Genomic DNA, 26,693 nt, shown 5'->3' with positions numbered 1-26,693 from the left:
TTTTCAACCCGGGGCCCATTTTAAATTTTTATTTTTTTTTTTCCTTTTTTGAACTTTTGGGGCCTCCGACTTAATATCGCCATGATATTAAGTCGGAGGGTGCACAGAAAAGCAGTTTTATTGCTTTTCTGTGCACTTCCCCGGCGCCGGCAGAAATTAACGCCTACCTTTGGGTAGGCGCTAATTTCTTAAAGTAAAATGTGCGGCTTGGCTGCACATTTTACTTACTGTATCACGCGGGAATACCTAATAGGGCCATCAACATGCATTTGCATGTTGCGGGCGCTATTAGGTTTTTGATGCGCTATTACCCCTTACTGAATAATCGCGGGTTAACAGTGCGCTCTGCCGGAGCGCACTGTACTGTATCGGCCTGATGGTTCTGTAAAGGTGATTGTGCTGATGGACCGGCACAATAGGTAGCAAGGAAGATGGAGACTCAGACTCATTAGTACAGGTTACATCCTATCTAGGTAACCCTTACTGTCCCACCCTTCCCATTCAGCATCAGGTGACAAGCTGGGGAATGTTAACCCCAAGCTGTCTGGTCTGGAGGGTCCTTTTACTATGGGTCCTCCAAAAGTTCCAAAGCGTGATCTCACATCCCCTCCTCTCCTCTTCAGTTGCTTGTTAATTATAAAATATTTGCATTTCCCTTTTTCTCCAGCTTGGGTGATCACTGCATGTTAATAGAGCTTTCTTTGAACTGCAAGAGAGGTTGTGTGCTCCTATGTTCTCCCTGGGCTCTCTAAGGCTACTTTAATTACTCCTAGCCTGCCCTATTCGGGGGCAGGGTGTTAACAAAACGTTCATTTTAGGGAACTGAGCTCACATATGCAAGGAAAACAAAGTATTGTGTTTTTGAAAATTAAAGCTGTGTTGGGGTTTATTACAGAACTTGAACTACAGTCTTTGAATGTTAGCCATGATGGAGGGGGTCGTGTTAATTGCATGCTATTATTATGGCTTATAAGTGAGTTAATTTTGGCATTTCAGATGTTGCTTTGAGGCAGCCATCTCCTGTGCTTGCTCTCATCTTGGTTTCATGCTGTCGCTTCAGTCCCCTTCAGGTCCAGTTTAAAAATCTATTTCTTTAGACAGGTTTTCTAATATTCCCAATAGGACTGCTCCTCTTCTGACACTTACCAAAACATCTTACTGCTCTCTGATTTCTTGCCCAATGCACTTTCTCCTCTACTACACCCCATCCTTATACCCCTCTCACTGCTGCACTCTACCCTCACACTACTACAGTCCCATTCGAAAACCAGTCGCCCTACAATGGGGGTCAATTTCCTTAGGATTTAGGTGCCAAACATTGGGGCCGATGCAATAAATGTGCGCAAAACACGGGCGCTCACTAATACACCCCATCCTAACATCTACCCACTCAACATTTAAAGGAGTCTGAAAAATTCTTCTTATTTTTAAACAACTTCCCTTCATTTTTCTAATGCACCTTGGCTTTGACTGTTAAAGTAAGAGGTGGATTTTAAGACCTGAGTATGTGCGCATATGTGTGTGCGTTTGCTGGTTGTGCACATGGTCGCAGTGATTTTATAACATGCTCGCGTTTATGCGCGTATACATGGGCCTGTTATAAAATCAGCTGTAAGCGCGTACATGTGCGCTTAACTTTATATTGTCATGCGCATGTGCGGGCCAATGTCGCCTCAGTCACGCAAGAGGGAGGGATGTTAGTAGATACGTGAGCCGACACAATTACCTCTTTCCCCCACTTTGTTTCCAGTTCACCCCCGTAAAGGAGAGGACTTCCTAACCCCCTAAGCTAACCTGCCTCCCTTTTATCCTACTAGCCCTGCCCCTTAAAACCTCACTGACTAGCCTAATTTTGGTTATTTTATTACTTTCACACTGTCCGTAGCAGAAGTAAAGTTACGCGATAGGGGATCCCAGAGTGCGCTTGTGTGAGTAACTACTTACGCACAGACTTCATGTTACAGACTCGTCCCTCCCACGCCCTGCCCAGATCCCAGCCGTGCCATGCCCCCTTTTTTAAACTTTTTGATTTGTGTGCGTGCAGGAGATTAGCGCATACTCGCGTGGTTTTTAAAATCCGCAGGACGTGCACCGGGCCGAGTCATGCGCATATCACCCGTCTTTGGCACGTATAGTGCTGTTAAAATCTGCTAGTAAATGTATTTGTAATTTCCCCTGCATGTAGCCCAATCTTCAGTCATCCCCACTCACCACTGATAGCTGTTGGAGCACTCCATTGATCATTAGGTGCTCTCAATATTGTTGCTACTGCTGCTGTTGCAGTGATTTCCCTTTCTTTGATACCAAGAATACAAACAAATTGACTACAACAATATATAATACCACTATCAATGGAAACCCAAAACTAATCAAAGAGGCACAAAAATGCATTACAATTTTAATACATCAATTCAAAATGTAATACATTTAATGCACTTAATAAACATATTGCAGAAACATAAATCTAATACATTATCAATCCTTTCATAAATATATCATCATGAAAATATATACAAGAAATACAAATAAAATCAGTACAACCAAACATCCAATATACAACAAAACACACATCCCATCAGAAATGAAAAAACAAAAATCATTGCATATTAAAAGCAAAACATCATATATTAGTGGTGCACAGAAAGCTAAGTCAACTATAATCCTAATGGCATATCACGGAGAGTGATGCACAGGTGGGTAGTGAATCTAAAATGGAATATATATCCTTCAATATGGAACTAGCAGCTTTAAGGCAGTCAATATCATCCCTACAGCAAATACGGTAATGTCAACCATCTCGACACAGACCCATGTTTCGCTTTGTACCAAGGCTGTCTCAGAGGAACTAAACACAAAACCAAACAAAATTAAACCAAAAAATGCACTCAAAACCAAAACAAGAGACCAAAAACAGGAAAAAAAAAAAAAAGAAACATCCTTCCCTTTTAGCTTCTAAGCATGCTAGAAATGTGCGCAGTTCTTTGGTGATGTTTTCTTCCTCAAACAAAAGCTAGGTCTGGTTCTTGGTTTGATTATTGGTGGGCATTACCCTTGTGCTTTGTGCAGTACATGGGGGTTTTTGGTCTCTCTGTCTATTTCCATTCATCCTCAAACTTTAAAAAGATATTTCTTAAGATCTTCTGCAACGTCTTTAGCGCAGTATTGTTTGTGTTGTAATGTGCCCATGCTCTTTATTCTATGCAGGGAAGACCACTTGGCCTATAAGAGTAGGATTATCAAGCACCGGAGCAATATTAGAAATTGTTGGCTAGAGGCATCTCTTGTTTCGCATTAGCTTGAAGTGCAGTATTCAGTTTGTGAATTGAGGTTTTTTTATGTTGCAGCAGTTGGTATTTCATACTGGAAGGGGTGATTTCAACTTGCATCTACCTCAAATGGAACAAATATGGACTTTTGGTTTAAATTGTGTAGTTCCTTATGGTTTGAAAGTGGTGGTGTTGAGGGTTACAAGGCTGTTTTATAAAAGTTTCTTGTTAATTCTTATTTATATAGTTTATCTATACTACACATTTTTATAAGGTTTCTTTAATTTTTTTTATGTAAAGGCTATTTTTTTGTATATTCTTAAATGTTTTTGTTTGTAGGTTGTGTTTTGGATTATGGCATTGAATAATTTGGTTACTTTTATTTATTTTTTGATTGATTCTTTTAAGTTGGGTTCATTTTTTAATTGGTTATGTATTGGTGATTATTTGTTAGTGGTTTTTAATTGGAGGATCTGTATACGAGCATTGTACATTTTTTAGGTTTGTCAGAAAGGATCGCCTGACCTTTTTTGAAGATTTGAAGTGATGGAGTTTGTATTAAAATGTTGAAGATCACTGGGATAGAGCAGGATTAAGGTAAAAAACTTTTCTGTTATGAGGCTAGTTTGGTGGGATATTTTGGGTTGTGTGCTTAAAGACTTTTTTGTTTCTTTTGGTAGGTTGGCTAGTGATTGTTTAAATGTCTTTGCTGATTAAGGAGGTGAAAGATTTCATCTTTTTTTCCTTTTGGTTTCTTGTTTTGGTTTTGAGTGCATTTTTTGGTTTAATTTTTGTTTGGTTTTGTGTTTAGTTTCCCTGAGGTAGCCTTGGTACAAAGTGAAACATGGGTCTGTGTCAGGATGGTTGGCATTACTGTATTTGCTGCTGGGATGATGTAGTCTCGATACTGTCTGCCTTGAAGCTGCTAGTTCCATATTGAAGGATATATATTCCTTTTTAGATTCACTACCCACCTGTGCATCACTCTCCGTGATATGCCATTAGGATTATAGTTGACTTAGCTTTCCGTGCACTACTGATATATGATGTGCTGCTTTTAATGTGCAGTGATTTTTGTTTTTTCATTTCTGATGGGATGTGTGTTTTGTTGTATATTGGATGTGTGGTTGTATTTCTTGTATATATTTTCATGATGATATGTTTGTGAAAGGATTGATAATGTATTAGATTTATATTTCTGTAATATGTTTAATAAGTTCATTAAATGTATTAACATTTTGAGTTAATGTATTAAAATTGTAATGTGTTATTGGACCAGTTTTATGTAGTTTTGGGCTTTCTTTGATATGGCAGACCTCAAATCAATTAAACAGAATTAAATAATGGTCTTTCAGAAAATTGCCGACCCAATATGTGCCTAAGTTAACCCAGACTAAAGCAGAGGCAGGATTGGGAGGGGTTTCCATTTGCACACCTGCGTTGGTTTTGAAAAGGATGCCTGTCAAATTTAGCAAGAAATTCATGCAGACGTTTTAGCAGGTGAAAGTACATGCAGGTAGTTTTGATGGATAATTTTCAAAGCAGACTTATGTGCATGGGGTCCACTTAGAAAATTGGTGTAACTTATGTGTGCTAACTTATATACAATGTTACAAATTCAGCCCTGCAGTGACCAGCAGGTGAGAGGCTAGTGAGAGGGGCCACGCTAAGTGCTTAGGATGACAAAAAAAAGTTTCTTTTCTGCATGTAACTTCCTGCTTTGCCTTCAGAAATGGTTTTTTGAAAATTATCCTCTGTTTCAGCTTCTCTCCATTTGGCTTGTACAGAGCTGTGTATGCTATCAGAGCTGTATAAACAGGAATAACAATAATAGCAATAAAATCCTAACTGGAAATTTATATGAATGGTTTTTATAGACTAACCTGTCCTAATGGACCTTAATTTATATTTGAGAGCATATGAATCGTCTTTGACCATTACGATTGCCGATAGATATTGACAAGTGACTCTGGATAGGCTTTCTTCTCCAAAATTGGGGGTCTTGTATTCATGTGTGCTGAGTCCTCGGCACCCACAGGTTTCTGAGGTCGGAAGAGCCTGAGATGTTCTCCCCAGGGAACTACTTTTGATCAAAGGTTTGCTTCCCATTCTTGTTGCAGGGAAGCAGCCCTGCAGGTCAGCATGAACGACGGCCTCAGCTTCATCTCAAGCTCCGTCATCATCACCACTACCCACTGTGTAAGTGCGAGCTATTTACATTCAGCTATCCACTTCCAGCCTCCTCCTCCTCACCTGTCACAAGGTGCGGTGCAGCTACCGAATCCACTATCCAGGTACTAAAAGGAAAACAGATTCGCCACTGAGTGAGGTTTCACAAAGTGCTGTGTGAACTCTTTTCTGATGACGCTTTCATGAACTTCCCAACTGAGAGGGGGGCCACGTTACCCAGGGAGGTGGAGGTGGGATCTCCATCATCAGGAGTTTGTCAAATGTTTGTCTAAAGCAGATATCAGCACAGGGAGATGTGTGTGCGGGGGGGGGGATTAGATGGCCTCTCGGTGTCCTTTCTAGCTCTATTTTTCTATTAGTTTATGAGGAGCACTGTAGCTCAGCGAGAGTGATGTGGAGAAATAACTGACTCTCAGGATGACTTGTGCTACCTTCCATCTTTTACTTTCATTGCCACCAGCACTGTCACAAACCAGAGACAAAAATCATTGAATGTGAATGTCCAAATATCTAAATGATGCCTCTCAAATGAAAGCACTGCAGAAACACAGGGAAACCATGAGGAGGAGAGAGGACGGAGTTAATAACTACCAGTGGGCCATGTAATCCCTGGCATTTTAGCTCTAAAACCCTAAAAACTATGCACAGCTGTAGCAAAACTGTTTAGCAGATGGGCGAACCTTTCTATGTACACAGTGGTAATAGCCATAGCCCTGTGATTTGAGTTTCCCATCACAACGGTTGGGAAGAGAAAGTACCAGGACTGGATTGCATGTAAACACTAGCAGCTTCCTTTCCTCATTCTAGTTGGTCCATCACTTTTATGTGCACTGCCAAATAACTCGCCAAAACTGAGAAGAAAAGAAACGAGAATAAATATGATGAAGTATTATATTTCTGCCTAAATTACCTCTGGCAGGATCGGTTCAGTCGCTTACTCCTTAGGTAAGCATTCCCAGCTGGGAGGGTGGCGCTGCTTGCTTATTGCCGTTGGCACAGGATTTCAGGGCTGGCACCACTCTTGCCAGCTTCTTCAGGTTGTGGCAAGACAGTGTCAGTCCACACCCCCCTCTCTTCCCTTGGAGAAAAACAAAATCTCATCCATGGCAAACCTGCATGCCACTGATTATCCAGGAATGGGAGAAACACCTTGGAAAATTAAAAAATTCTTTGCTGGATTAACCCCGATAATGAGGGGGAAATAAGCTTACCTGTTCCAAACAAAAAAAGTACCATCTCCTTTACTAGTCAAGAAAACATTAGTTTGATGCCAGGTCTTGTGAAACACACGGCTCTTGTCTTCTGTACACAAAATCTGAATTTTACAGACTTATCTAAGTAATGTTCCAGATTGCAGGAAAAGCCATCAGGCAAAATGTCTAGGATGCATTCACAAGAAATCAGATCAGACTGTTGTCATTCTCTAGACTAGGCTCCCTCTGATTTCTAGACTGTCACTCTGGAATTGTCACTGCACTCTTTCCTCCCTGTTAAATGAATCCCTACCTCTCTCACATACCAGATTAGCAAATGTTCTAGATGCGTAGCGGACACTACTGTCATGCTACCAGTAAGTCCTGGGTTTAGGTTGTCAGCTGGAATGAAGGGGGAGGTTTGAGGGCTCTGGAATGGCCATCCCCCTGGGTAGGACATAAAGCAGGGCTCTGGCTAGCTTGGGAGGCAGACCCTTTAGGTGCGTCAAGAGTTCAGAGGTAGGTAGGCGCTTATCTTTTGTTGTTTTACAGGCCCAGTCAGAGGCATCAGGCAGTCCTGACCAGGGTCGGGAGGGGCTTTTCCTTTCCAGTCCACTCCCTGGCTGGTTTGGATTTTTCCCTCTGGGTACATTTTTTTGAATTTAATATTTTTTGAGGTAGGAGCTTTGCGGGGGCCTACACCACCTGGGCACGGGGAGCGGGGAACCCTGTGTCTAGGGCTGTGCAGGTTAGGGAACCCCTGCCCCAGAAGTGACCCGCAGCAAGGATCCACTCTGGTGGTGGTCTCCGTTTCTGGAAGATTTGGTTTCAGGATCCAGGAGGACGTTCTGGTTGCCCTTTCCCTCCTGACTGAAGCACAGAGAGCTGCTTGCTTCAGAGGATTCTTCCCATCAAGGATCCAGCAAGAAGAAGATCCAGGGGACTTTGCGAGAAACAAAGAAGTCTGGGAAGTCAATTAACTGTGAGTAAAGGCAGAGCTAACATTGTTGAAGACCCCCATCCGGTGCTTCCAAACCCCCGGGGAGAGAGAGAATGTATCGCTCTGTGCAGAGACAGTAACTTTCTATCTTTGCTGGCTGGAAGGGGTGCTCTGCCCATCCAAAGGAGGCCCTGCCCTGGAGAGTAGAAGTTCCCCTGGCTCTGGCATCAGACGTTCCTGCACAGATGGAGGAAAAGATTGTAACAGTAAAAGACTTTGTGGTGCTGTGGATTAATTTCTTGTGCCTTCCTTCATTCCTTTTCAGCAGTAAAGATTTAATGTGGACACTAGCACAGTGGCTCCAGTGACTTTATCTGGCACAATCAGCATACACTGGGACATACAAGTACCCCTCTCCCAGCAACATGAGGTTTCACCCTTGGCAGTCGAGGCGTTGGGCGTAATCTCCCCCCCGACTCGACAAAGGATCCATCCAGACCCTGAAAGGAAGAGTCAAAGTTCAAGCTAGTCTGTTAAGGTTCCAGCCCTGCAGAGAAACACGAATTCATTTCTGGCCCTATCGGGTAGCAGTCTGCACCTGGTGATAGGTAGTAGCATGGGGCTCCAGGGCACAGGCTTCAAGAACCAAGTGGAGGAAGAAAACCCCAACCTTTTTACGTTACTATGCTTTGGACTTTGAAGTGCTGTGGGAAACTTGGAAAAAGTTCCCCATAGACTTACATTGGGCAAAGATGGCTGCCATCCCTGCCATCAAGGGAGGGGCTGAGAAAGAACACTCTTGTGCTGCTAGCCCAAGCTGGAGGAGGTGCTCATGATGTTTTTAGAGGAGGAGGAGAAGAAACGAGCCTGAAGAGATCACAGTGACATCTGTGGGGTGGAGTGGAGGAGGTATCTACAGCCCAACAAGAAAGTGACATGGCTTCCAGAGACTGAGACTTCAATGGACTCCCCCCCCCCCCAAGGGGTGGACCCTTTATGACATTCCAAAGAGAAGAGAGAGAAGCAACAGGACCCCTCTACCATCTGTAAAAGAAGGAGAACTATTGGCCCTTACAGAGAGGAAGAGGCATCCTGCCCAGGTTCAGTCATAACTTGCTCTGGGATTGGGGATTCTTACAGCTGTGACCGGAGAATGGGGCCATCTAATAGCTGAGCCCTCTTCATCACGGCCATCCTCAGTGGTGCAAGGGAAGTAAGCCCAGCTGCATCGGGAGGAAAAGCAGAAGCAGCAGCTCGATCCCTCACTGAAAGAGAGTGCATCCGTGGTGGGACTTACCCTCACATCAGAGGCATGCATCGAGGCTGCTGGAGAGACTTACCTTGCAGCAGTAGCAGCCTTCTTCCAATACTCTCCCAGTATCCCACCCCAGGAGTAAGATGTATTGTGATATGGTATTAATGTTGCATTCCTGAGGAGATCACACATGGGAGGACATGCCAAAGGGATACATGCACCTTCCAGCTGGTATTGTTCCCTCATGGGCTGGGAGTCTCAGAGGTGGGCCCTGAAGTGCCCGAGACTGGGGATGATGCCCCAGAGGTAATGTTAAGGAAGGCTGGTGATGATCTCAGCCCCCTATTGTTCTCCCCCCTTGGAGAGCAGCAGAAATGTACAGTGTGCAGATAAGTAAGGGTATTTGGGGAGGTCTCCCACCTGGAGACTTACAGAGGTGGTAAAGTCAATGACTAATGTACTGTACTTTTACTATTAAGGAATGGTCTCCCGCCATCCCATAGAAGTAACAAAAGGTGTGGTAAAGGTAAATTGATTGAGGAGGTAACTGATCTTCCCCATGGAGATCAATAATCAATACATGTTAAATGTACTTCTGAAATGTGAATGTATGTCCTCTGCATAATGTTTCATTATATGGTTGGGAAACTTTAATATCAATTGTAACTGTTGATGTGATTGTGAAAATGTTATTGTAATAGGATTGTAAGAAAACTAATTTGCACCATCATCCTGCTTAATTATTTTTCTTTCTGTAGTCGGGGGGAGTGTGTCAGAAGCTTTGCCGTCACTAATTCAGTCCCCAGTATTTTTCCATCAGTAAGATAGTGAGAGCGGGCTTTTGCATTTTGGAATCCTCCCACAGCAGTAACCCCACCTTTTTAGGGGATTGGTGACTTGGGGTTTATAAACCCTGAGCGCAGCTTTAAGAGCCAGAAGGAAGGAGAGACCCGGAAAGGTTTGGAGATAGAGATTCCCTCAGAATCTCAAGCAAGGAGCACTTGGTGAAGTGGAATTTGAGGACAGAAGATGGAGATCTCCTCAGGATCTCAAAACCAGGGATTTTTGGAGTTTTTGGATTCTGAGAACATTTTTGATGTTTTGGAGTCTTGGAACCAAGACTCAGAAAATTGAAGAAGACTTTTGGAAAAAAGTTGATCAGTCCAGAGGGAAGAGCAAAGGTCTGGATCAGAAGTTTCTTTTTGCCCAAGTGACCAGGAAAGTTGGGGTGAAGGGAAGTGTGAACTTTTGGGCTTTTTGCCCAGGCTGAAAGAGATACAAAATTATTCACAGTAGTTAAATCACAAGCAGATTGTGATAAATTGCAGGCAGACCTTGTGAGATTGGAAAATTGGGCATCCATATGGCAGATGAAATTTAATGTGGATAAGTGCAAGGTGATGCATATAGGGAAAAATAACCCATGCTATAGTTACACAATGTTAGGCTCCATACTATGAGGTACCACCCAAGAAAGAGATCTAGGCGTCATAGTGGATAACACATTGAAATCGTCGGTTCAGTGTGCTGCGGCAGTCAAAAAAGCAAACAGAATGTTGGGAATTATTAGAAAGGGAATTGTAAATAAAACGGAAAATGTCATAATGCCTCTGTATCGCTCCATGGTGAGACCGCACCTGGAATACTGTGTACAATTCTGGTCGCCGCATCTCAAAAAAGATATAGTTGCGATGGAGAAGGTACAAAGAAGGGCAACCAAAATGATAAAGGGGATGGAACAGCTCCCCTATGAGAAAGACTAAAGAGGTTAGGGCTGTTCAGCTTGGAGAAGAGACGGTTGAGGGGGGATATGATAGAGGTGTTTAAAATAATGAGAGGTCTAGAACGGGTAGATGTGAATCGGTTATTTACTCTTTCGGATAGTAGAAAGACTTGGGGGCACTCCATGAAGTTAGCATGGGGCACATTTAAAACTAATCAGAGAAAGTTCTTTTTCACTCAACACACAATAAAACTCTGGAATTTGTTGCCAGGGGATGTGGTTAGTGCAGTTTGTGTAGCTGTGTTTAAAAAAGGATTGGATAAGGAGGAGAAGTCCATTACCTGCTATTAATTAAGTTGACTTAGAAAATAGCCACTGCTATTACTAACAACAGTAACATGGGATAGACTCAGTTTTTGGGTACTTGCCAGGTTCTTATGGCCTGGATTGGCCACTGTTGGAGACAGGATGCTGGGCTTGATGGACCCTTGGTCTGACCCAGTATGGCATGTTCTTATGTTCTTATGTTGTTAGAAAGACTGGGGTGAACAGAAGCTGAAAGAAGTGAAGTGTAAAACATTTTTGGGATTACAAGTTGAGAGTTGACCCATGGTTTGGGATTTTTGCTAAGGATAATGGTGCAAGGAACATGGACAAGGAAACCATTTTTCCACTGCATTCATTGTTGTGATCCTAGACTTTATTTTGTGATACTGGACTGGATGCTGTTTTCATAAGTTGCAGTAAAGATTTTATTTTGAACACCACTTTTGGCGTCCTTGCTCTTCTCTTGGTGAATGCACCAGGGGCCCTGGAGATTAACTTCTCCCCCCCCACCCGGACTCGAACCTGGACCCATACCACACCAAAGTGAAGGATAAAGCACCCAACTTGGGGACCAGTTACATATATATCTATGTAAAAGTGCATAAATATAATTTCTGGAATACAAACTTTATGATTGTTTATACATCCTAAAATTCCCATTATCCTGAAAATAATTCATGGGTTTTGGCCCACAGTCCATTATCAAGAAAAACTGTTATCCAGAAATTGGTTGGCTTCATGTGTTCCATTACCCGAAAAAGCTTCTGTTATCCAAAAATATGTGGGAATTCTCATTATCTGGATCAACAATGTTCCCAACTCATTTTGGATAAAAAGTGTTCTACGGTATTTATTATTTAGCCTCGACATGTGGTGATGGTGAAGACTATTTTAAGAGAAATGTGGTAGATTCCTAGATCTTAGCGTATTTGTACTGAATGATTAATGACAGACACAGTGGGTTTATAAGCTTTCAAATGTTTATTCCATATGGTCTTTAAAGAGCATTTAGCCAAATAGTAGAATACAGAAAGTACAATAAAACCACAGACAGAATGAAGTCATAGGCGACATCAAGATGGCACCTGATTATTGAGATATTGTGGAATGAAAGGCTAGTAAGAGCTATTGGACTTACTGATTTTGAGGCCAAAGGTATCCCAGGAATTAAAAGGGAAGTACCACTGAATGAAACAAGAGGTGCTGAATATATATCTAGTAATGCTCTAGAAATGATATTTAGAGGAGAAAGCCAGTAGTATGCTAGGTGTCATTCAGGTGTTTGCCACACATACATAATTGGCTATCTGTAATATTATATCTTGATGTAAACCATTGTGATCTTCATTTGGAATGACTGAATATGAGATGGCCAAATAAATAACTAAATAAAATCATAGAGCTGCAGAGAACAGCCCTTCTGTCCTGAAGCACATGGCCCATGCTGACAATTGCAGAGGCTGCCAGAAGAATGAGGAAGGAATATGATGATGGCAGGATTGAGGGTGGGGGACGGGAAAGGCCAGTAACTGCTCTCAAGGCTGCCTGATGTCATTTGCTGGGTAGAGTTAGGTTTTACCATAGGTTGAGAGGCTGAGGCAGTTACAGGCTGTTGCCATGATTGATTTCATCATTGCAGCTGGAATGAAGCTCTGCAGAAAGGAAACCCATTCCAACTTTGACTCAACAGGGAAAACCATGCTCGTCTCATTTGAATCCCATACTGAATCTGAACTTTATGTGTCATGTGATATATCTTCAGAATATTTTCCAGCATAATGCCACTGGCACGTCACTCCTTATAGATCTGTGCATCTGTGCACTGTTTGCAGTAATTTATTCTCTGGCATGTGGTTATGCACAAGCAGCTGCAATAACACGGTGAAAATAGGCAAACCATGACCTAAGTTGATAGGGCTGAGCTAGATGAATGGGCTTCATTAACATACATCCCCGAATGTACTTCTTGAATCTTGAGAGCATAATTAGATATGATGACACAATGGCCAATGAAAGATATTTTCCAGGTAGCTAATGAAATAAAACATATTTTGTTTCTGAGCATAAACTGCATCAATTGACTGTGGTCTGGCTGCCTCAAATCTTGTCCTTGATTTTTCTGGTCTTTAATGCTGGGTCATCTCATGACCTATGTGCAATTTGTCCATGATCCCCCAACCAATGAGAAGCAATGTTCTTTGATTTTCTTCTGCTGGTTCACTGAGCCAAATGGCTTCTAGCAGCCCCTTTTTATTCTCTCCATCAAAGCCGGCTCTTCCATTAGGCATACGAGGTGATTGCAATTTTGGGAGTGGCAGTAGATCCTTTGCTAGGCATAAGCACACAGAGTTCTGCCTGATGACGCTATTGGCTAGTGCATTGCATCTCAGGCAGCAAAGAGCAGCCCTCTGCTTCCTGCTCCAGTCCCTCCCCTCCCAGGCAGTGTGCAGGGAACAGGAGGAGAGCGGGATGAGGTTAAAGTGGACAGAGCAGAGCAAAACAATGAAAAGCCACTCTGCTCTCCTATCCCCTCCTGTTGTTTCCCCATTCCCTCCCCTCCTTATATTTCCTCTTTTCCTCCTGTTTCGCCCTTCCCATATGTTCTGCAAAAAAGAGGAGGGGAAGGGGGTGAACCTGGAATGGACAAAGTTCAGTTTTTGTCTGCATATTTCTAGTTATAATTTGAGGTATTTGGTGAGGGTTTTTCTGTGTTTTGTGTGCATGTGACCAATGTGAGGTATTCTACTAATGTGTAGTCCAGCTTGTTCTGTTTTCCCAACAGGAGGTGTATTGCTAATAATACATTTTGATTTTTAGCCCATTTTTCCAAATAATGCTCAAGGTGGCTTACAGCATTTCTAGAATTCAGGTTCTTTAAGACCCTTCCCCAAAGAACTTGCAATCTAAGTGGGTACTTGAGGCAATGGAAATAAATCAACTTGGCCAAGTCACAAGGAGTGTCAGTGGGATTTGAACCTTCACAGGAGCAGCACCACAACTATGGAACACATTCCATCCCCCCCTGCAAGGAATCACTGAGTACCTGGATTTCTGAGGCCAATTTGAAACAAGGCTGTGTGTCTAGCAGACTAGCATCCTGTAGGGCAACACATCACTCTCATCTTCCCATCAACTAAAAAAAAAAACCTAACTGTGTCGAAACACTACAGTACATACAACTAGCAATACTCCATGCCCACACTGGATGTACACAATTACTGAACTAATTAAATAAGCTCTTCTTTGCAAATAATTGTAGAATTAATTGACTCAGCCTTTATTTGTATACTATAACAGACAAAAGGTTGTTCTTTGTACATTATAACTGTCATGTATTGTACTAACACACCACGATGCATGCAGACTACCTGTACATTATAACTGTCATGTATTGTACTAACACACCACGATGCATGCTGCCTACCCTATTACATAATCCTTTAAAATGTCTAGCCATCCGCTGGGTAATTCACTTTGAAGTGGCTGACCAACTACAAAAAGCAGAATAAAAATGCAAAATTCAATTCAATTGAAAACAGTTCAGTAATGCCAAAGTAGATCTTCTGTAGCAGATACAAAAAAATAGATCAGGCCATGTGAGGACTTTGGGGATCGCTCCTAGCTCTGCCTGTAAAATATATTTTCCCTTTGAAACCTTTGGAATCCAGGAAAAGACCCTCTCTTCTCACAGGGAGCACTCCAGCTGGCTGGTGACCCAGTCCTGTGGATAACTCCTCTAGTCCTGGTTCTGGATGCAACTGGCTCACTTACCGGATCCACTCTGACCTTTAAATGGACAGGAGAGGCAAGCACCTTCCTGAAGCTAGAAAAGCCACAGCCTATGGCTGTCTCTCTGTGCTCTTGAAGATGTTTATTTCATTTGAATTTCATTTCTGATTCAGATTCCATCTTTTGTGACTGGTCAGCCACTTCAAAGTGGATTACATTTAGGTGCCATAGGTCTTTATTTGTCCTCAGAGGGCTTGCCATCTAAATTTATACCCAAGGCAATGGAAGGTGAAACAACATGCTAGAAGTCACAACGAGTGCCAGTAGGGTTTGAACCCTGGCTTCCCTAGTTTACAGCCTTTTGTTCTAACCACCAGGCTACTCCTCCACTCTTCTCTCTTTTCAAACAATTCCACACTGAGTCACCTTTGATAACCTCTGCTTACTGTCCCACCCTGTTGGGGCTGGATCCTTGCTATCACTCAGAATGACCACTAGGCCCCCTAAAATCTAACTCTCTGGAATATTCTTAAGTGCAGTTGTTGGGGAAAACTTAGCCCCCTCTACCCATAGGTAAGGTTGTTGCTGTTTGCATTCTGGGAGCTAGTGCTGTTCTGGTATGACAGGCAGGCCCGTCTCTTCCATTAGAACAATCCTGTAAAATCATATAATTGGACATACAAGCCTATTTTCCCTTTGAAGTGAGTGTACTTTTAGGTGCTTTAAGGTTGGGCAATTTTCAAAAAGCCCTTTTACTTGGGTAAATCGATATTTTCCTGCATAAATTGCTTTTGAAAATTGTCCACCCTATGTCCAAGTATGTGTTTTTCACTAGATTGTTCTAGGAGGGAATGGTAGTGGGGTCATCATGATTATTGAGATTAATTATCAAAATCTCAGGGGAAGAGGTAGCCTGTCAGCCTGAAAGTTAATGCAGGCAGGCAAAAAAAGGCTGAACGTTCTCCTGGGGTACCTAATATCCTTGCACCAATCCTGCTCCCCATTGCCCCCCCCCCCCCCCCTTCCCTACACACACATTCTCTCTCTCTCTCTCTCTCTCTCTCTCTTTATTCTTCCTAAAGTCCCCTCTGCCATCTCCTCTGGCTGTCAACAGTTTCATTTCATGGAAGACTGCAAGCAGATTCCTACCTTACCTGCCTCCCTCTCACTTGCTTCTGCAGGGGAGGAGATGAATGGGGCTGATAGGATGCTGAGGCTCCTGGCACACCACAGCTCCTAGAGTAGAAAGCCTTTCTCCTTGCTAGGACTCCTGCACACAGTGCCAGATTTAGGCACCAGCTACCTTAGCCTCAGTTTAGGGTCCCATATTATAGGGGGCCTCTAAATAAAAAAAAATAAATTACTACATTTCACATTTTACATGGTTTTCGGGGTAATGCTCTGAGATCTTCTGAACTTGACAGAGTTTAAGGCTTCAGCATGTCTTAATCTGGCCCTGCCTGCACAGTACTAGCACAAACTTATTTTCATTCCATTCCTCCTCTCACGAATGTAGGTCAGCGGGACCTACCAAATAGCAGCCTGGCAGCCTTGTACATCTGGATTATGATAAAAGGGATATGGCATTCAATTTACAAATGCATTATTGGTACAAAGCCTCAATTACCTTGCTTAAGAGCTTCAAGTTTCAGCATAAAAATTATTTTTTCCAGCAACTCAGCATTATCTAGGCCAGGTAGGAGGTTGTTAAGGATTTTACTGCATGATTCAATTTATAGACACCCGCTTTTCCATGGGGTTTTTATCAGAGGTCACAATCAATTGTAATGTTAAAGCTCCAGGGCCCTGGAAGTTGTATGCGTCTTATCAATGCTTGTCTGTAGGTAGACCCAGGGATTGATTATTTTCCAGTTGGTATTGTTTCGCCCTACCAAGCTGCCCAATGGCTACATATATTTATTTGCATTTGTAACCCGTCAATGCCAAGGCCCTAGGTGGTGAACAAGAGAAAGTACATAATCTTCCACACTTGTACTCATTCTCCCAGAACCTACCTTGGAAGGCCTTGCTGGTCATAAGAATTCTCTCGTTCCCCCCCATTTCATATTTGACATCATACATTCATGGAACAATTTGGCACCAGTGTGTGTAATATTTGTATATGATACTCTAAGTATGAAATTTCTCTGGGAGCAGCTATATCGTCAAGATTGTCCTAAGTGATATTACATAAATAAATCTTTAATTGGTCAATGAAACTCAATATGTATGATGTCAGTAACATTCTTGCCGAAAAGGATTCACTGGGGGAGTCAGAAATAAGAACCTCAGGAATGAATGAAAATTACTACGGTAGCGGTCAAATATTTAATTTTTCGTGGCAGTTAGAGATTTCACAGCAACCAAACAAAAAATCATGCACAGACCTAAATCCAGACCTAAATCTTGCAGCAACACAGCTGAATATCCTTCAACAGAAGAGGATCTTCCAAGCAAGATAATGAATCTATCCATGGCAATGCCTTCAACTTGAGCTACAGAAGGAATATAATAACATTGTCTACTGTCAATAATCTACTGCTTCTATGGTTTCCTGTGGATATCTCACTGATGTATTGAATGAGATTGGTCTCCTTGGCAGATTGCATATATTTGTACTGGATCAAATAGGAGCGAAATATTTGCCCATTAGACATGAGATATACATGTACCTTGATTTTGGGAAGCATTTTCTGCAAACCAAATGATTCATTCTTTATCTTGGATTTCTGCATTGTACCCTGTTAAAGTGCAAAGCTTGAGTAGCCACACTAGTCCTGGAGAAAACTGAAATCTTTGTAGACTACAGTACCTTTCATTGGATCAACAGAAAAAGACATTGATAGCACGTGAGCTTTCAAGACCATACAAGTCCCTTCTTGGACATGTACCGAATTTATTTATTTATTTATTTTTAACTTTTCTATACCGACATTCCTGTACCAGATACAAATCACATCGGTTTACAATGTAACTACAAAATTCGCTCATGGGCGATACAAAGAACAGGGACAATTAACCAGGATCAGGACATAACATAGCATAACAGAGCTTAACATGTCAACTCAAAGCGGTAAGATGATAACTGAAAAAAACAATAGAGACAATGTGATGGGAGCCCTAAATCAGGTATTGGTCACTAGAACTTTTGTCTTGGGATAAATATTTAGGGGTGTCACTTAGCCTCTACTTGAGGTTATGGGGCTGTGGATTATAGCAGAGGTTTGTTAAGGGGTCTTGGTATATTCCTTTAATGAGGTAAGGAAAGTCCTATGGAGGGAGTGTTATTTGAGTGAGGGCAGCGATGCGGATTTAATGATGTGCCCGCAGGATATCCACGCCTCTGCAGACAGGAAGAGGTAACTGCAGCAGCAGTGCTGTTTTGATGACAAATTACGGGGTTCCCACCCCATATGGGCCAAGGGAGAGCCGTGGCAGGGCTGAAGGTGACTTCCTACAGGATTCGCATCTTCTGTGGGCTATAGAGCTGCAGCAGCACCAAAATTGACTGCCCATGAGGTTAACCTCCTTCCACAGGCAAGAAGAAGAACATGGGGAGGAGAAGAGGCAAGGCATTGGCAGCAAAAGGAAGGGAAGATGAGCGAGAACTTCTCACTCTTCCCCCCTCCTCTCACTCAGCTCAGCTCCCGTTCCTCCCCTCTCTTCTTAGGGAGACTAGAAATAAAAAAATTCCCAGGTATGGAGAGTGGGGAATTAATTTTATCCTTGTTAGTTTTAAATTTTGGGTGTTTATTGTGTGTTTGCTCTTTTTAAATATTTTATAGATTTTTAGGGATGTTTTATCAATTTTTATATGAGCTTAATTATAGAATGTTCTATATGTCAGCTGTTTTGAAATATTCATTTTCTTAGTATGTTTATAATTAGATTGATATTTTTGATTTTTTGATTGTGTTGTTTGTTTTATCAGGAATGGTGATGATTGAGTCTGGCTTGTTGCAATTTCCAGTTCAGTTTTTTTCTGTACATGTCTATTTGTAATTTATGGTCTCTGTTCTGTGAGAGTCTGACTGTGTTCTGCATATGTGACCAAGATGAGGTACATGTTTTTGTTTAGGGGTCTATAGCAGCCTGGTTAATTCGTTTTCTTAATAGGAGCAGTATTGGTGTTTTAAGACCTGGTGTAATATTTTCAGTGTTGCTTTTTCATAAGTAGGGTTGTTACTGTTTGAGTGCTGGCAGTTAGTGCTGTTTTGGTATGGGAAGTTTATTATATTTTAATTTGTAATTCAGTTTATGCATGGCTTTCTGAAGGGCAAGTTCACACCTAATGCACTTTACAATAAGCTTAGTAAACTGTGAGTTCCAATGTCTTGAGTTTTTGCAAGGTTTTCTGGTTGACACCACAATAGTGCACATAAATATAATATACCTGTTATAAGTGCTGGTTGCCTCAAAAGACTGCTTTTTCATGTAAAATCTGTTATAAATGCTTAATTTGTAATTGTTTGTAGGAGGATTAGGGGTTGGGAGAGTGGACACAAGGCTGTAAAGTTTGCCTAGGTGCCCAATACTCTTACACCCGCCCAGATAGAGTGCTTTAGAAACACACCAACACACACACACAAACAAACCACTCACCCATCTCCCACTTCCCCAGGAGTCAAATGTTGAGAAAGGATAGGAGGCAGGTGTAAGAGTTCCTGAGATTGTGACAAAGTTACCAACTTCCTGAAAATATCATTACATTTTTATCTGCTACTCTTCTGGCAACCCTGACCCCGCCTCCTCCCTTCCCCGACATTTAAAATTATGAAAAGGCCTAGACTCCAAGGGGGATCCCCCTTCTCTCCCGCTCTCTTTGTTGTGCTGGTGTGGACCCTTGGCTCGAGGTGGAGTTGATGCTACCCACAGGCCAAACCCTACCAGTCCCCGCCGTCGGGAGGCGGAGCAGACTAGGAGATGAAATCCAACTGGAGCTTCACCAATACCAGCCCTTGTTCTCCGCAGGTTGAGCCTTTGGGTGCCGGGGCCGGCTGGTCTTAGGCGGGCCTCCGTGTGATGACTCCCAGTGGGTGGTAGCAAGGGTGCGCCAGGGACCAGCAGAGGAAACAGAGGACCAGGGAAGGTCCAGAGAGGCAGGATTCCGAAGACCTGGATGCCAAAGGAACAGCGTAGGACAGAGGGCGTCCAGGTAATAGAAGGCGAAAGCCTAAAAGGCAAAGTCCGTAGGAAACTGAAGAGTAGTGAAAGGCAAGCTGAAGTCTGGGCAGGCGGTGGACAGGCAAGGTACGAGGAAGCGGAGCAAGGGTTAGAGCCAGGAGATCAATACAAGCGTAGTCGAACAAAGCAGGGGTCAAAGCCAGAGAGTCAGTCCAGGGGGACGAGGAGACAACGATGGAGCAACAAGTACAGGAACCGGGAATGGAGTCAGGAGCTGGAGTCAGGAAGGACGACAGGAACCAGGAACAACGACAGGAACCAGGAACGGAGGGCAACGAGCACTCGAGCAATTGTGGAGACCTAGTGCCAAGGCAGGGAACAAGTGGCTGGGCCCTGCCTTTAATACAGAGGCCCTGATGTCATCATCCGGGGACGCGGGCTATTTTCCCACCACGGCCCCTTTAAGAATCGGGGAGTTGCATGTGCTTAAACCAGGGCGACACAGCGGCGTCACTCCGCAGCCTGCGCGGGGAGGCCCACCGGGCGGGGAAGGAGCCACACAGGAGTCAGAAGCGGCAGAGGAGGCTGCAGGCACTTGGGGACGGAGACGGCTGCCCACCTCCGCGAGCGAAGATGACCCGGAGCTAGCAGCTGGGATCCTGGGGTGAGTAGGCCCAGGACACGTAACACTCTTGGTAATGGACCTGTGCCACATCTTGGAGGAGGCAGGCGCTATCTTTTCCTTCAGCTCAGGCAGCAGAGTGCCTTGAGCTGCCCTTGATTTGGATCGATGTAAGGTGGTGGTCAGAACAGGAAGTGTGCTTCTTGCTACAGATTTTCTAAGAGAGTGATTGGGGAATGGGGAACTCCAGAGCTCCTAGGAGGTGCAGCTGGTCTACAAAGTCCAACATGACCAAGCCATAGTAGGGCAGTGAACCACCAACTTGGGAGGGATATGGGCCACAACAGCCTTGTGGAAATCACAAGGACTATGAGTGAGAAGAATTCTGTGAGTAGATGTGAATCCTGAATTCCTTCTAAATTGAAGAAGAATGGGAGGTATTTTTTGTTCTATCCATTTCAAATGAAGATTTGGAGGAAGAGAGAGTTTTGTTGTTACTATTGATGTTGCTGTGATGTCAATGCTGTGAAACAGTGAACCCAGATGTAATCAGTGAATTTTAATATTTGCTCAGCTCTGACTGCCAAAAACCCCTGATTCTGAAAATAAAGGTGTTTGTTTGAAGATATCTTTGCAGCAAGACCCTCCTTTATTCCAAGGTGCTGGTTCAGGAGCGACATCTTTCAGTGACAGATTTGCAGGATCTGAAGATGATGGATTTAATGGAGTGCAGTCAGAATGGTCACATAAGAGAAATAAGAATTTTGGAGGTTAATATATTCAAAAGGATTTGTCCGGCTAAAGCCCAAACTCAGCCAGACAAGTCTGGCGTTTAAATATATCCCACCGACCGGCCAAGTTTTAGCCAGATAAATGATTATCTGGCTAAAACATATCTGGATAAAAAGAGGGGGGCCAGGGACATTCAAGGGTGGTGTTATCCCCTCCGTCTCCCTTTCCTGCTATCCTCACCCAGCCAGAGCTTCTATTTCACTCCCGGGATCCCCCCCATGCCCATCTCTGGCTTCCTGAAATCCCAGCCGGGAGTGTGGTCCATGTCTTACCCACTTCCAGCATTGCTCTTCAGCGACACTGGAAGTCTACGATAGTAACTTTGCTGTCCATGGGAACGTTGTACTCGTATGCTAACAGCATTGCCAGGCAAGAATGGGTGAGGCATTACTCTGCTACCAACTGGGGTATCGGAGACTGGGGGGGAGTGTCCTGGGTGAAATACAGGTTGCGGGTGGGTTGAATGAGGGGATCATGATTTTGCATCAATAAACTGGGGGGTGGGGGAGAGTCGTGCACCTGCTGCATTGTTTTTCTTATCTGGTTAGTGGGGTGGGTAGGGGTAGGATCGAGCGCTACACCCGCACTTACTTTCATGTGTTTTCTGGGGCAGGGGACTATGGAAGCAAGGCTACAGGCGCCAAAGTTATTTTTTTTTACCGTTCTTTTTTGCAACCACTTAACAGGTTAGATTTGAACGCAATACAGCTAAAGTTAGCTGAATATCTTTAGGCAAGTATATTCAGTGGGACCCTTATCTTGCTGAATATCCTAGCCAAATTATCCGGTTAAATGTGGCCATAGTCCGCTCGCCTGCTCTCTGAATATTGGCCTTCAGGTTTTCAGTTCCCTCTTCAGCTTGATGAATACAGCCCTCGCCGCTGTGCCAGAACCACTACACCATCTGCTCGACCACAGTTTTAATCCTGAAGCTACAGAGAGCGGATCTTAGCTCTCAAGCAGGTATTAGACACACTGTTATTTTATGTTACCCACTTATTAAAGAGACAATTCTCTGTGCACATTTAGAAGACAGTTACCTGTTTTTGCAGTTAGATATCACACATACAAAACAATGTTTAGAAAGCAAAGTTTGCCATTTCTCAGTTGCGAGTTTCAGTGGATTTTTACGATCAGATAATGCCAGTTGACCCTAGTCATTCCATTTCTAATATCCTCGGCTGTAATTCAGCTCAGCTTACATAATCATGAAACAGCTGCCCAGTGCAGCTCTTGGAGACCACCACAGTAGCATGATTCAGGGAAGTCTTGGACAGGTACAGAGGATCTTTAGTTGTGGGGAAGTGAGGAGTTAAGACGGTGATCAAGTAGAGTCTGTGTTAAAGCAACATGAAAGGAAAAGGGGCAAATGAGATGAGTGTTGCAATCTTCAGCCGACATCATGTTTCTGTTTCTGAAAACTGTGTGCCAAAGAATATATATATATTTTTTTTTCATTTGTAACATCACGCTTGACCTCTTATTCTGGTCCATATTTAAAACAAAAACTAGAGAAATTGGACCAGACCACAGACTTCTGAATCACCAATGGCTCAAGTTTCTTCCTTTGATCTGTTTATTGAAATACTTTGTACAAATAAATTCCAACAGGCGAGTGCTATTTATTCAGTTAGGCGCGCACACGCCAGGCCTTCCTGTTGCTGTAGACATGCTAAACTCAAACGTTAAAAAGGAACAGAGTGCACCAGGGGGCATTCAGAAAACCAGGACTTGTGTACTACAGGTTGCTGAAAAGGCACATGAGCTGCATATAGCAAAATATATTCATATATATGTAGCAAACCCTAAAAATGTGTATGTGGTAATCTGTATTTTAAGTATCATTACTGTGCTTTTATGGAAGGGCAGCATTGAGAGGGGCCTGCCCGTTACTGGTTCATTCCCACCACAAATGCATTTCCCCATGTGGCACTTTCCGGGATAGCTCCCATATCTTGATGAAACTGTGAATGCAGCGTCGTGAAGCTCTCAGGGTAACACTGGGGGTATAGCAGCAGGGCCATAAGATTGTAAAATGCAGTCGGCGCCGGGTCATCTCTGCACCTTTATGGGGTTGGGTGTGATGGGACGCCACCACTGGGAATGAGGTTGTGGCACATCTTCAGAGAAGGGGGCCAATGTACTCCGTATCTCTAATCCCCCCTCTTCCTTACCCTTCCTCTCCCCCCCCCTCCCCCACCATGCTTAGGGGTAACTTGAAGGCAAATCCAGCCCTCGTCGTACATAAACGTTTGAGACCACCCAGGTCCAGATGTCAGGATAAAGTGAAACATAAGAGCTCAGAGTACCTGAGGGCACGTTTTCCTCTGCGTAACATGTTCCAGCACTGCTGGTTCTCGTGTTTCTGACCTACAGTAGCAAAAGAACTGCTCTTTTCAACATGTCATGTTTTAAGACGTTTACTTTAATGGGCTCCTGTTACGATAATTGTTTGCTTTTAATTTATAGGCTTCTTAGCTTCTTCACACTTAAAATTAAATTGATTTTTCAGAGATCTTGCTCTCTAATTTTTCTCTTCTTAAAAAAAAAAATAGAAACCAGAGAAAAGAAGGTCAGGTCAGGGCGTTTCCCAGCTAGAACAAACCCCTTTCTGATGCTTTGCTAATATTGTACTTAAATCTATTCTGTGTGACCCTTTTCTTTTCCTCGCAGTCTGATGGGACCATTTTGGCCATAGCCCTCCTGATCCTGTTCCTTCTGCTGGCCCTGGCTCTCCTCTGGTGGTTCTGGCCCCTTTGCTGCACTGTGGTAAGTCCTCAGCTTATTTCCAGTCTTCTAACATCGTCACAATATTGCAGCAAGGCGTTACGTCTGCAAAAGTAGGCACTTGTGCGACCGGGTGAGACAACATGCACCATTCGGAAACCGAGGCTAAATCAGGCGAGCAAAATCCCTTCTAAACATTAGATGCCCAGAGCCCCTTAATGTGGTCTGCTTTCAAGTGCCCGAAAGGTAGAATATAAATCAAATAAATAAATAAATACAATTGGTCTCATAAAAGTAGTGCCCAGTCAGACACCTAGAAGTCCATATTCGGAGGCATTTAGCCGGATCACTCACTAGTGATCCGGCTAAATGAATATCTGGGCTACCGTGGCTCCCTGGTGCTCCCTCAGGAAAATTAACTACATCTCCCTCGAACACGATAAAATACTAATTATTTTATTAGCGTTGGATTGCTTATGCATAAACTGATTTGCAGGCGTTGGGCAATTTTGTGCATGCAAATGCACGCAAAGCAGCTTATTTCCATAGGGGGAGGAAATCTGCTATATCGCACTATATCATATGCGCTACATGCTGTTTATCCCACAATATCGCCATACTGCAGCCTGGTAAATCTAGACCTGAGCTGGGTACCAGAGTCTTGAAAATCAGTGCTAAGCACCTAACATTTTTCCTTCACCCTAACTCCACCCCTGTGGCTGCCCACTTTTTTGCCACCTAAATATAGGGAAATGAGGTCCTCAGCCCTAGTCAATTTGCAAAGGGGCGAGTTTAGCCCCTACCTCCTTAAGTGAGGGACTTAAACCCTTTCAAAACTGACCCCTAGCTTGCTAGTGCATCCAACCTAATGATACATCTGCAAACCCTTTCACCTGAAATTTTTGACAGTTTCTTAAGACATCAAATTGGTCCTTTGCACATTTCAGATTCCCATTTAAACACATAGTGGGTAATTTATAACAGCCCACATATGTTTGCAGGCTGCTGTACCCCTAAGTTACCACAGTGAACTTACACAACTAAGTTTGCTTGGAAAATTATCCCATGAAAACTGCTTGTACAAAGTCACACCTGCTTCTTTGTGCAGTGAAAGCTCTCAGGGGAAATTACATGCAGATTTTTCAAATCAAAAACTATGCATGTTCATGCAAACCCTTTCCAGACTCTGCCCCCTTCCCCAAGAATGCCGGCTCCTGAACTGCTTAAAATTATGTGCACACAGGGTGTTTGTGCAAACATCAGTTTACACGCATATTAGCTGGGCAATTTTCAACAGGGCTATTTCTCTGGATAAAAGCACCGTTTTACCCACAGAAGGCCCTTTGAAAATGACTCTCATAACTGCCATGTTCAGCTTTGAAAATGTACTCCAGAAAGGAAGAGTGAGAACAGCATCAACTGGAAACAAAGATGCGTGTGTCAGTGTCAATGGTCCCGGATATTTCCTGTTGCATTTGAGGTCTTGCCATTTCTGCTTTATTACAAAGTCTTTCCTGCTCTGCCTGGCAGCTATTCCACGGCAGCCTTGATTCAGCGAGGAAGGATCATTTTGCAAGCATTTACTTTTCTTTACTTTGCCATGAAAATATTCAGCAGAGAATTTTAATGCAAACTCAGTGAGAATCATCACGAAAAGGTGAAAACCCATCAGTATTTTTTTTTTTAAATCAGAAATGAGAAAACTGAAAAATCTGGAAAACGTAATTTTGAAATCAAGTGGTTATTTATGATATGCTTGCATGCAATTAAGGTGAAAAAATAAGGGGCACAGTATATTTTTTGCATGTGTTATAAATATATGTTCATTTATTTATTTATTTATTTAAACAAATTTATATACCGTTTTCCAGTAAGGCTTACTGACCAAAGCGGTTTACAACAATAGATAACCTCATGACCTCTACCAGTGAGCTATGGAAAGCAAGGCAGCGTCAGCCTTGGCCATTACTTGGAGTTGTGGGTGCTGCAAGAAGCAGTATGGGGCAGTATAGAATCAGTACCTCAGCATGGTGTTAAAGACCACCATGCTCCTGAAGTGTTCTGCCTGACATGGCCTGTCCATTCTATGGATATTAAGCATCCCAAGCAGTGTTTACAAGAGTAGCAGTGTTATTCTCTGTGAAGGGGTATATAGGTTAGACTGCTGGAACCCCTTTAAGGCAGTGGTCCCCAACCCTGCCCTGGGGACCCATCAGCCAGCCGGGTTTTCAGGATATCCACCATGAATACACATGAGAGAAAATGTGCATGCACTGCCTCCATACCATGCAAATTTTCTCTCATGCATATTCATGGTGGATATCCTGAAAACCCGGCTGGCTGACAGGACAGGGTTGGGGACCACTGCCTTAAAGGACTGGCTCTAGTTATCTAGCCTGGTCTACCTTAAGGGACATTCAACAGGGAAACCCAAAGCAGTAGGCAGGTCTCTGGGAAGGAAAATAAAAACCCAGGAGGTGGGAGGAGAAGGCACCAGACAGTAAGCAAAGACTTTATATGTCTGCCCACCCTACTCTTTTGAAATAGAAACAACTGAGGTAAGCAGGTTGTTACTGCATTTCTTTGTGCAAATAACAAAAGTTATTTTTGTGTGAAAAAGGCCACAGTCTAGAGTGATTCCTCTGTCCTCCGGTGCCCTCCCACTCCCACCCTATCACATTCCCCATATAATGGGGAGCTTCTGCTGCTGTGGAAAGATCCAAACTAGGTTTAGAAATATTTGCTACTTAATCTGCTGTATACACCCTTTATTAATGTAACTGTTCAGTGTTTTTAATAGGAGAC

General features: G+C 43.2%; 1 protein-coding gene across 1 annotated transcript in view; it reads left to right on the top strand.

The window, feature by feature from the left end:
• ANTXR1 (ANTXR cell adhesion molecule 1) overlaps window positions 1-26,693 on the top strand; it is a 206,645-nt gene that overhangs the window by 72,065 nt on the left and 107,887 nt on the right. The window contains exons 12-13 of the mRNA XM_029604035.1: window positions 5,387-5,465; window positions 23,835-23,930. Coding sequence (XP_029459895.1) covers window positions 5,387-5,465; window positions 23,835-23,930 — 175 coding nt within the window. The remainder of the gene's footprint in view (window positions 1-5,386; window positions 5,466-23,834; window positions 23,931-26,693) is intronic.

Source organism: Rhinatrema bivittatum, chromosome 5 (assembly GCF_901001135.1).
Source record: "Rhinatrema bivittatum chromosome 5, aRhiBiv1.1, whole genome shotgun sequence".
Classification (NCBI taxonomy): domain Eukaryota; kingdom Metazoa; phylum Chordata; class Amphibia; order Gymnophiona; family Rhinatrematidae; genus Rhinatrema; species Rhinatrema bivittatum.
This window is presented reverse-complemented; position numbering and strand designations above follow the sequence as displayed.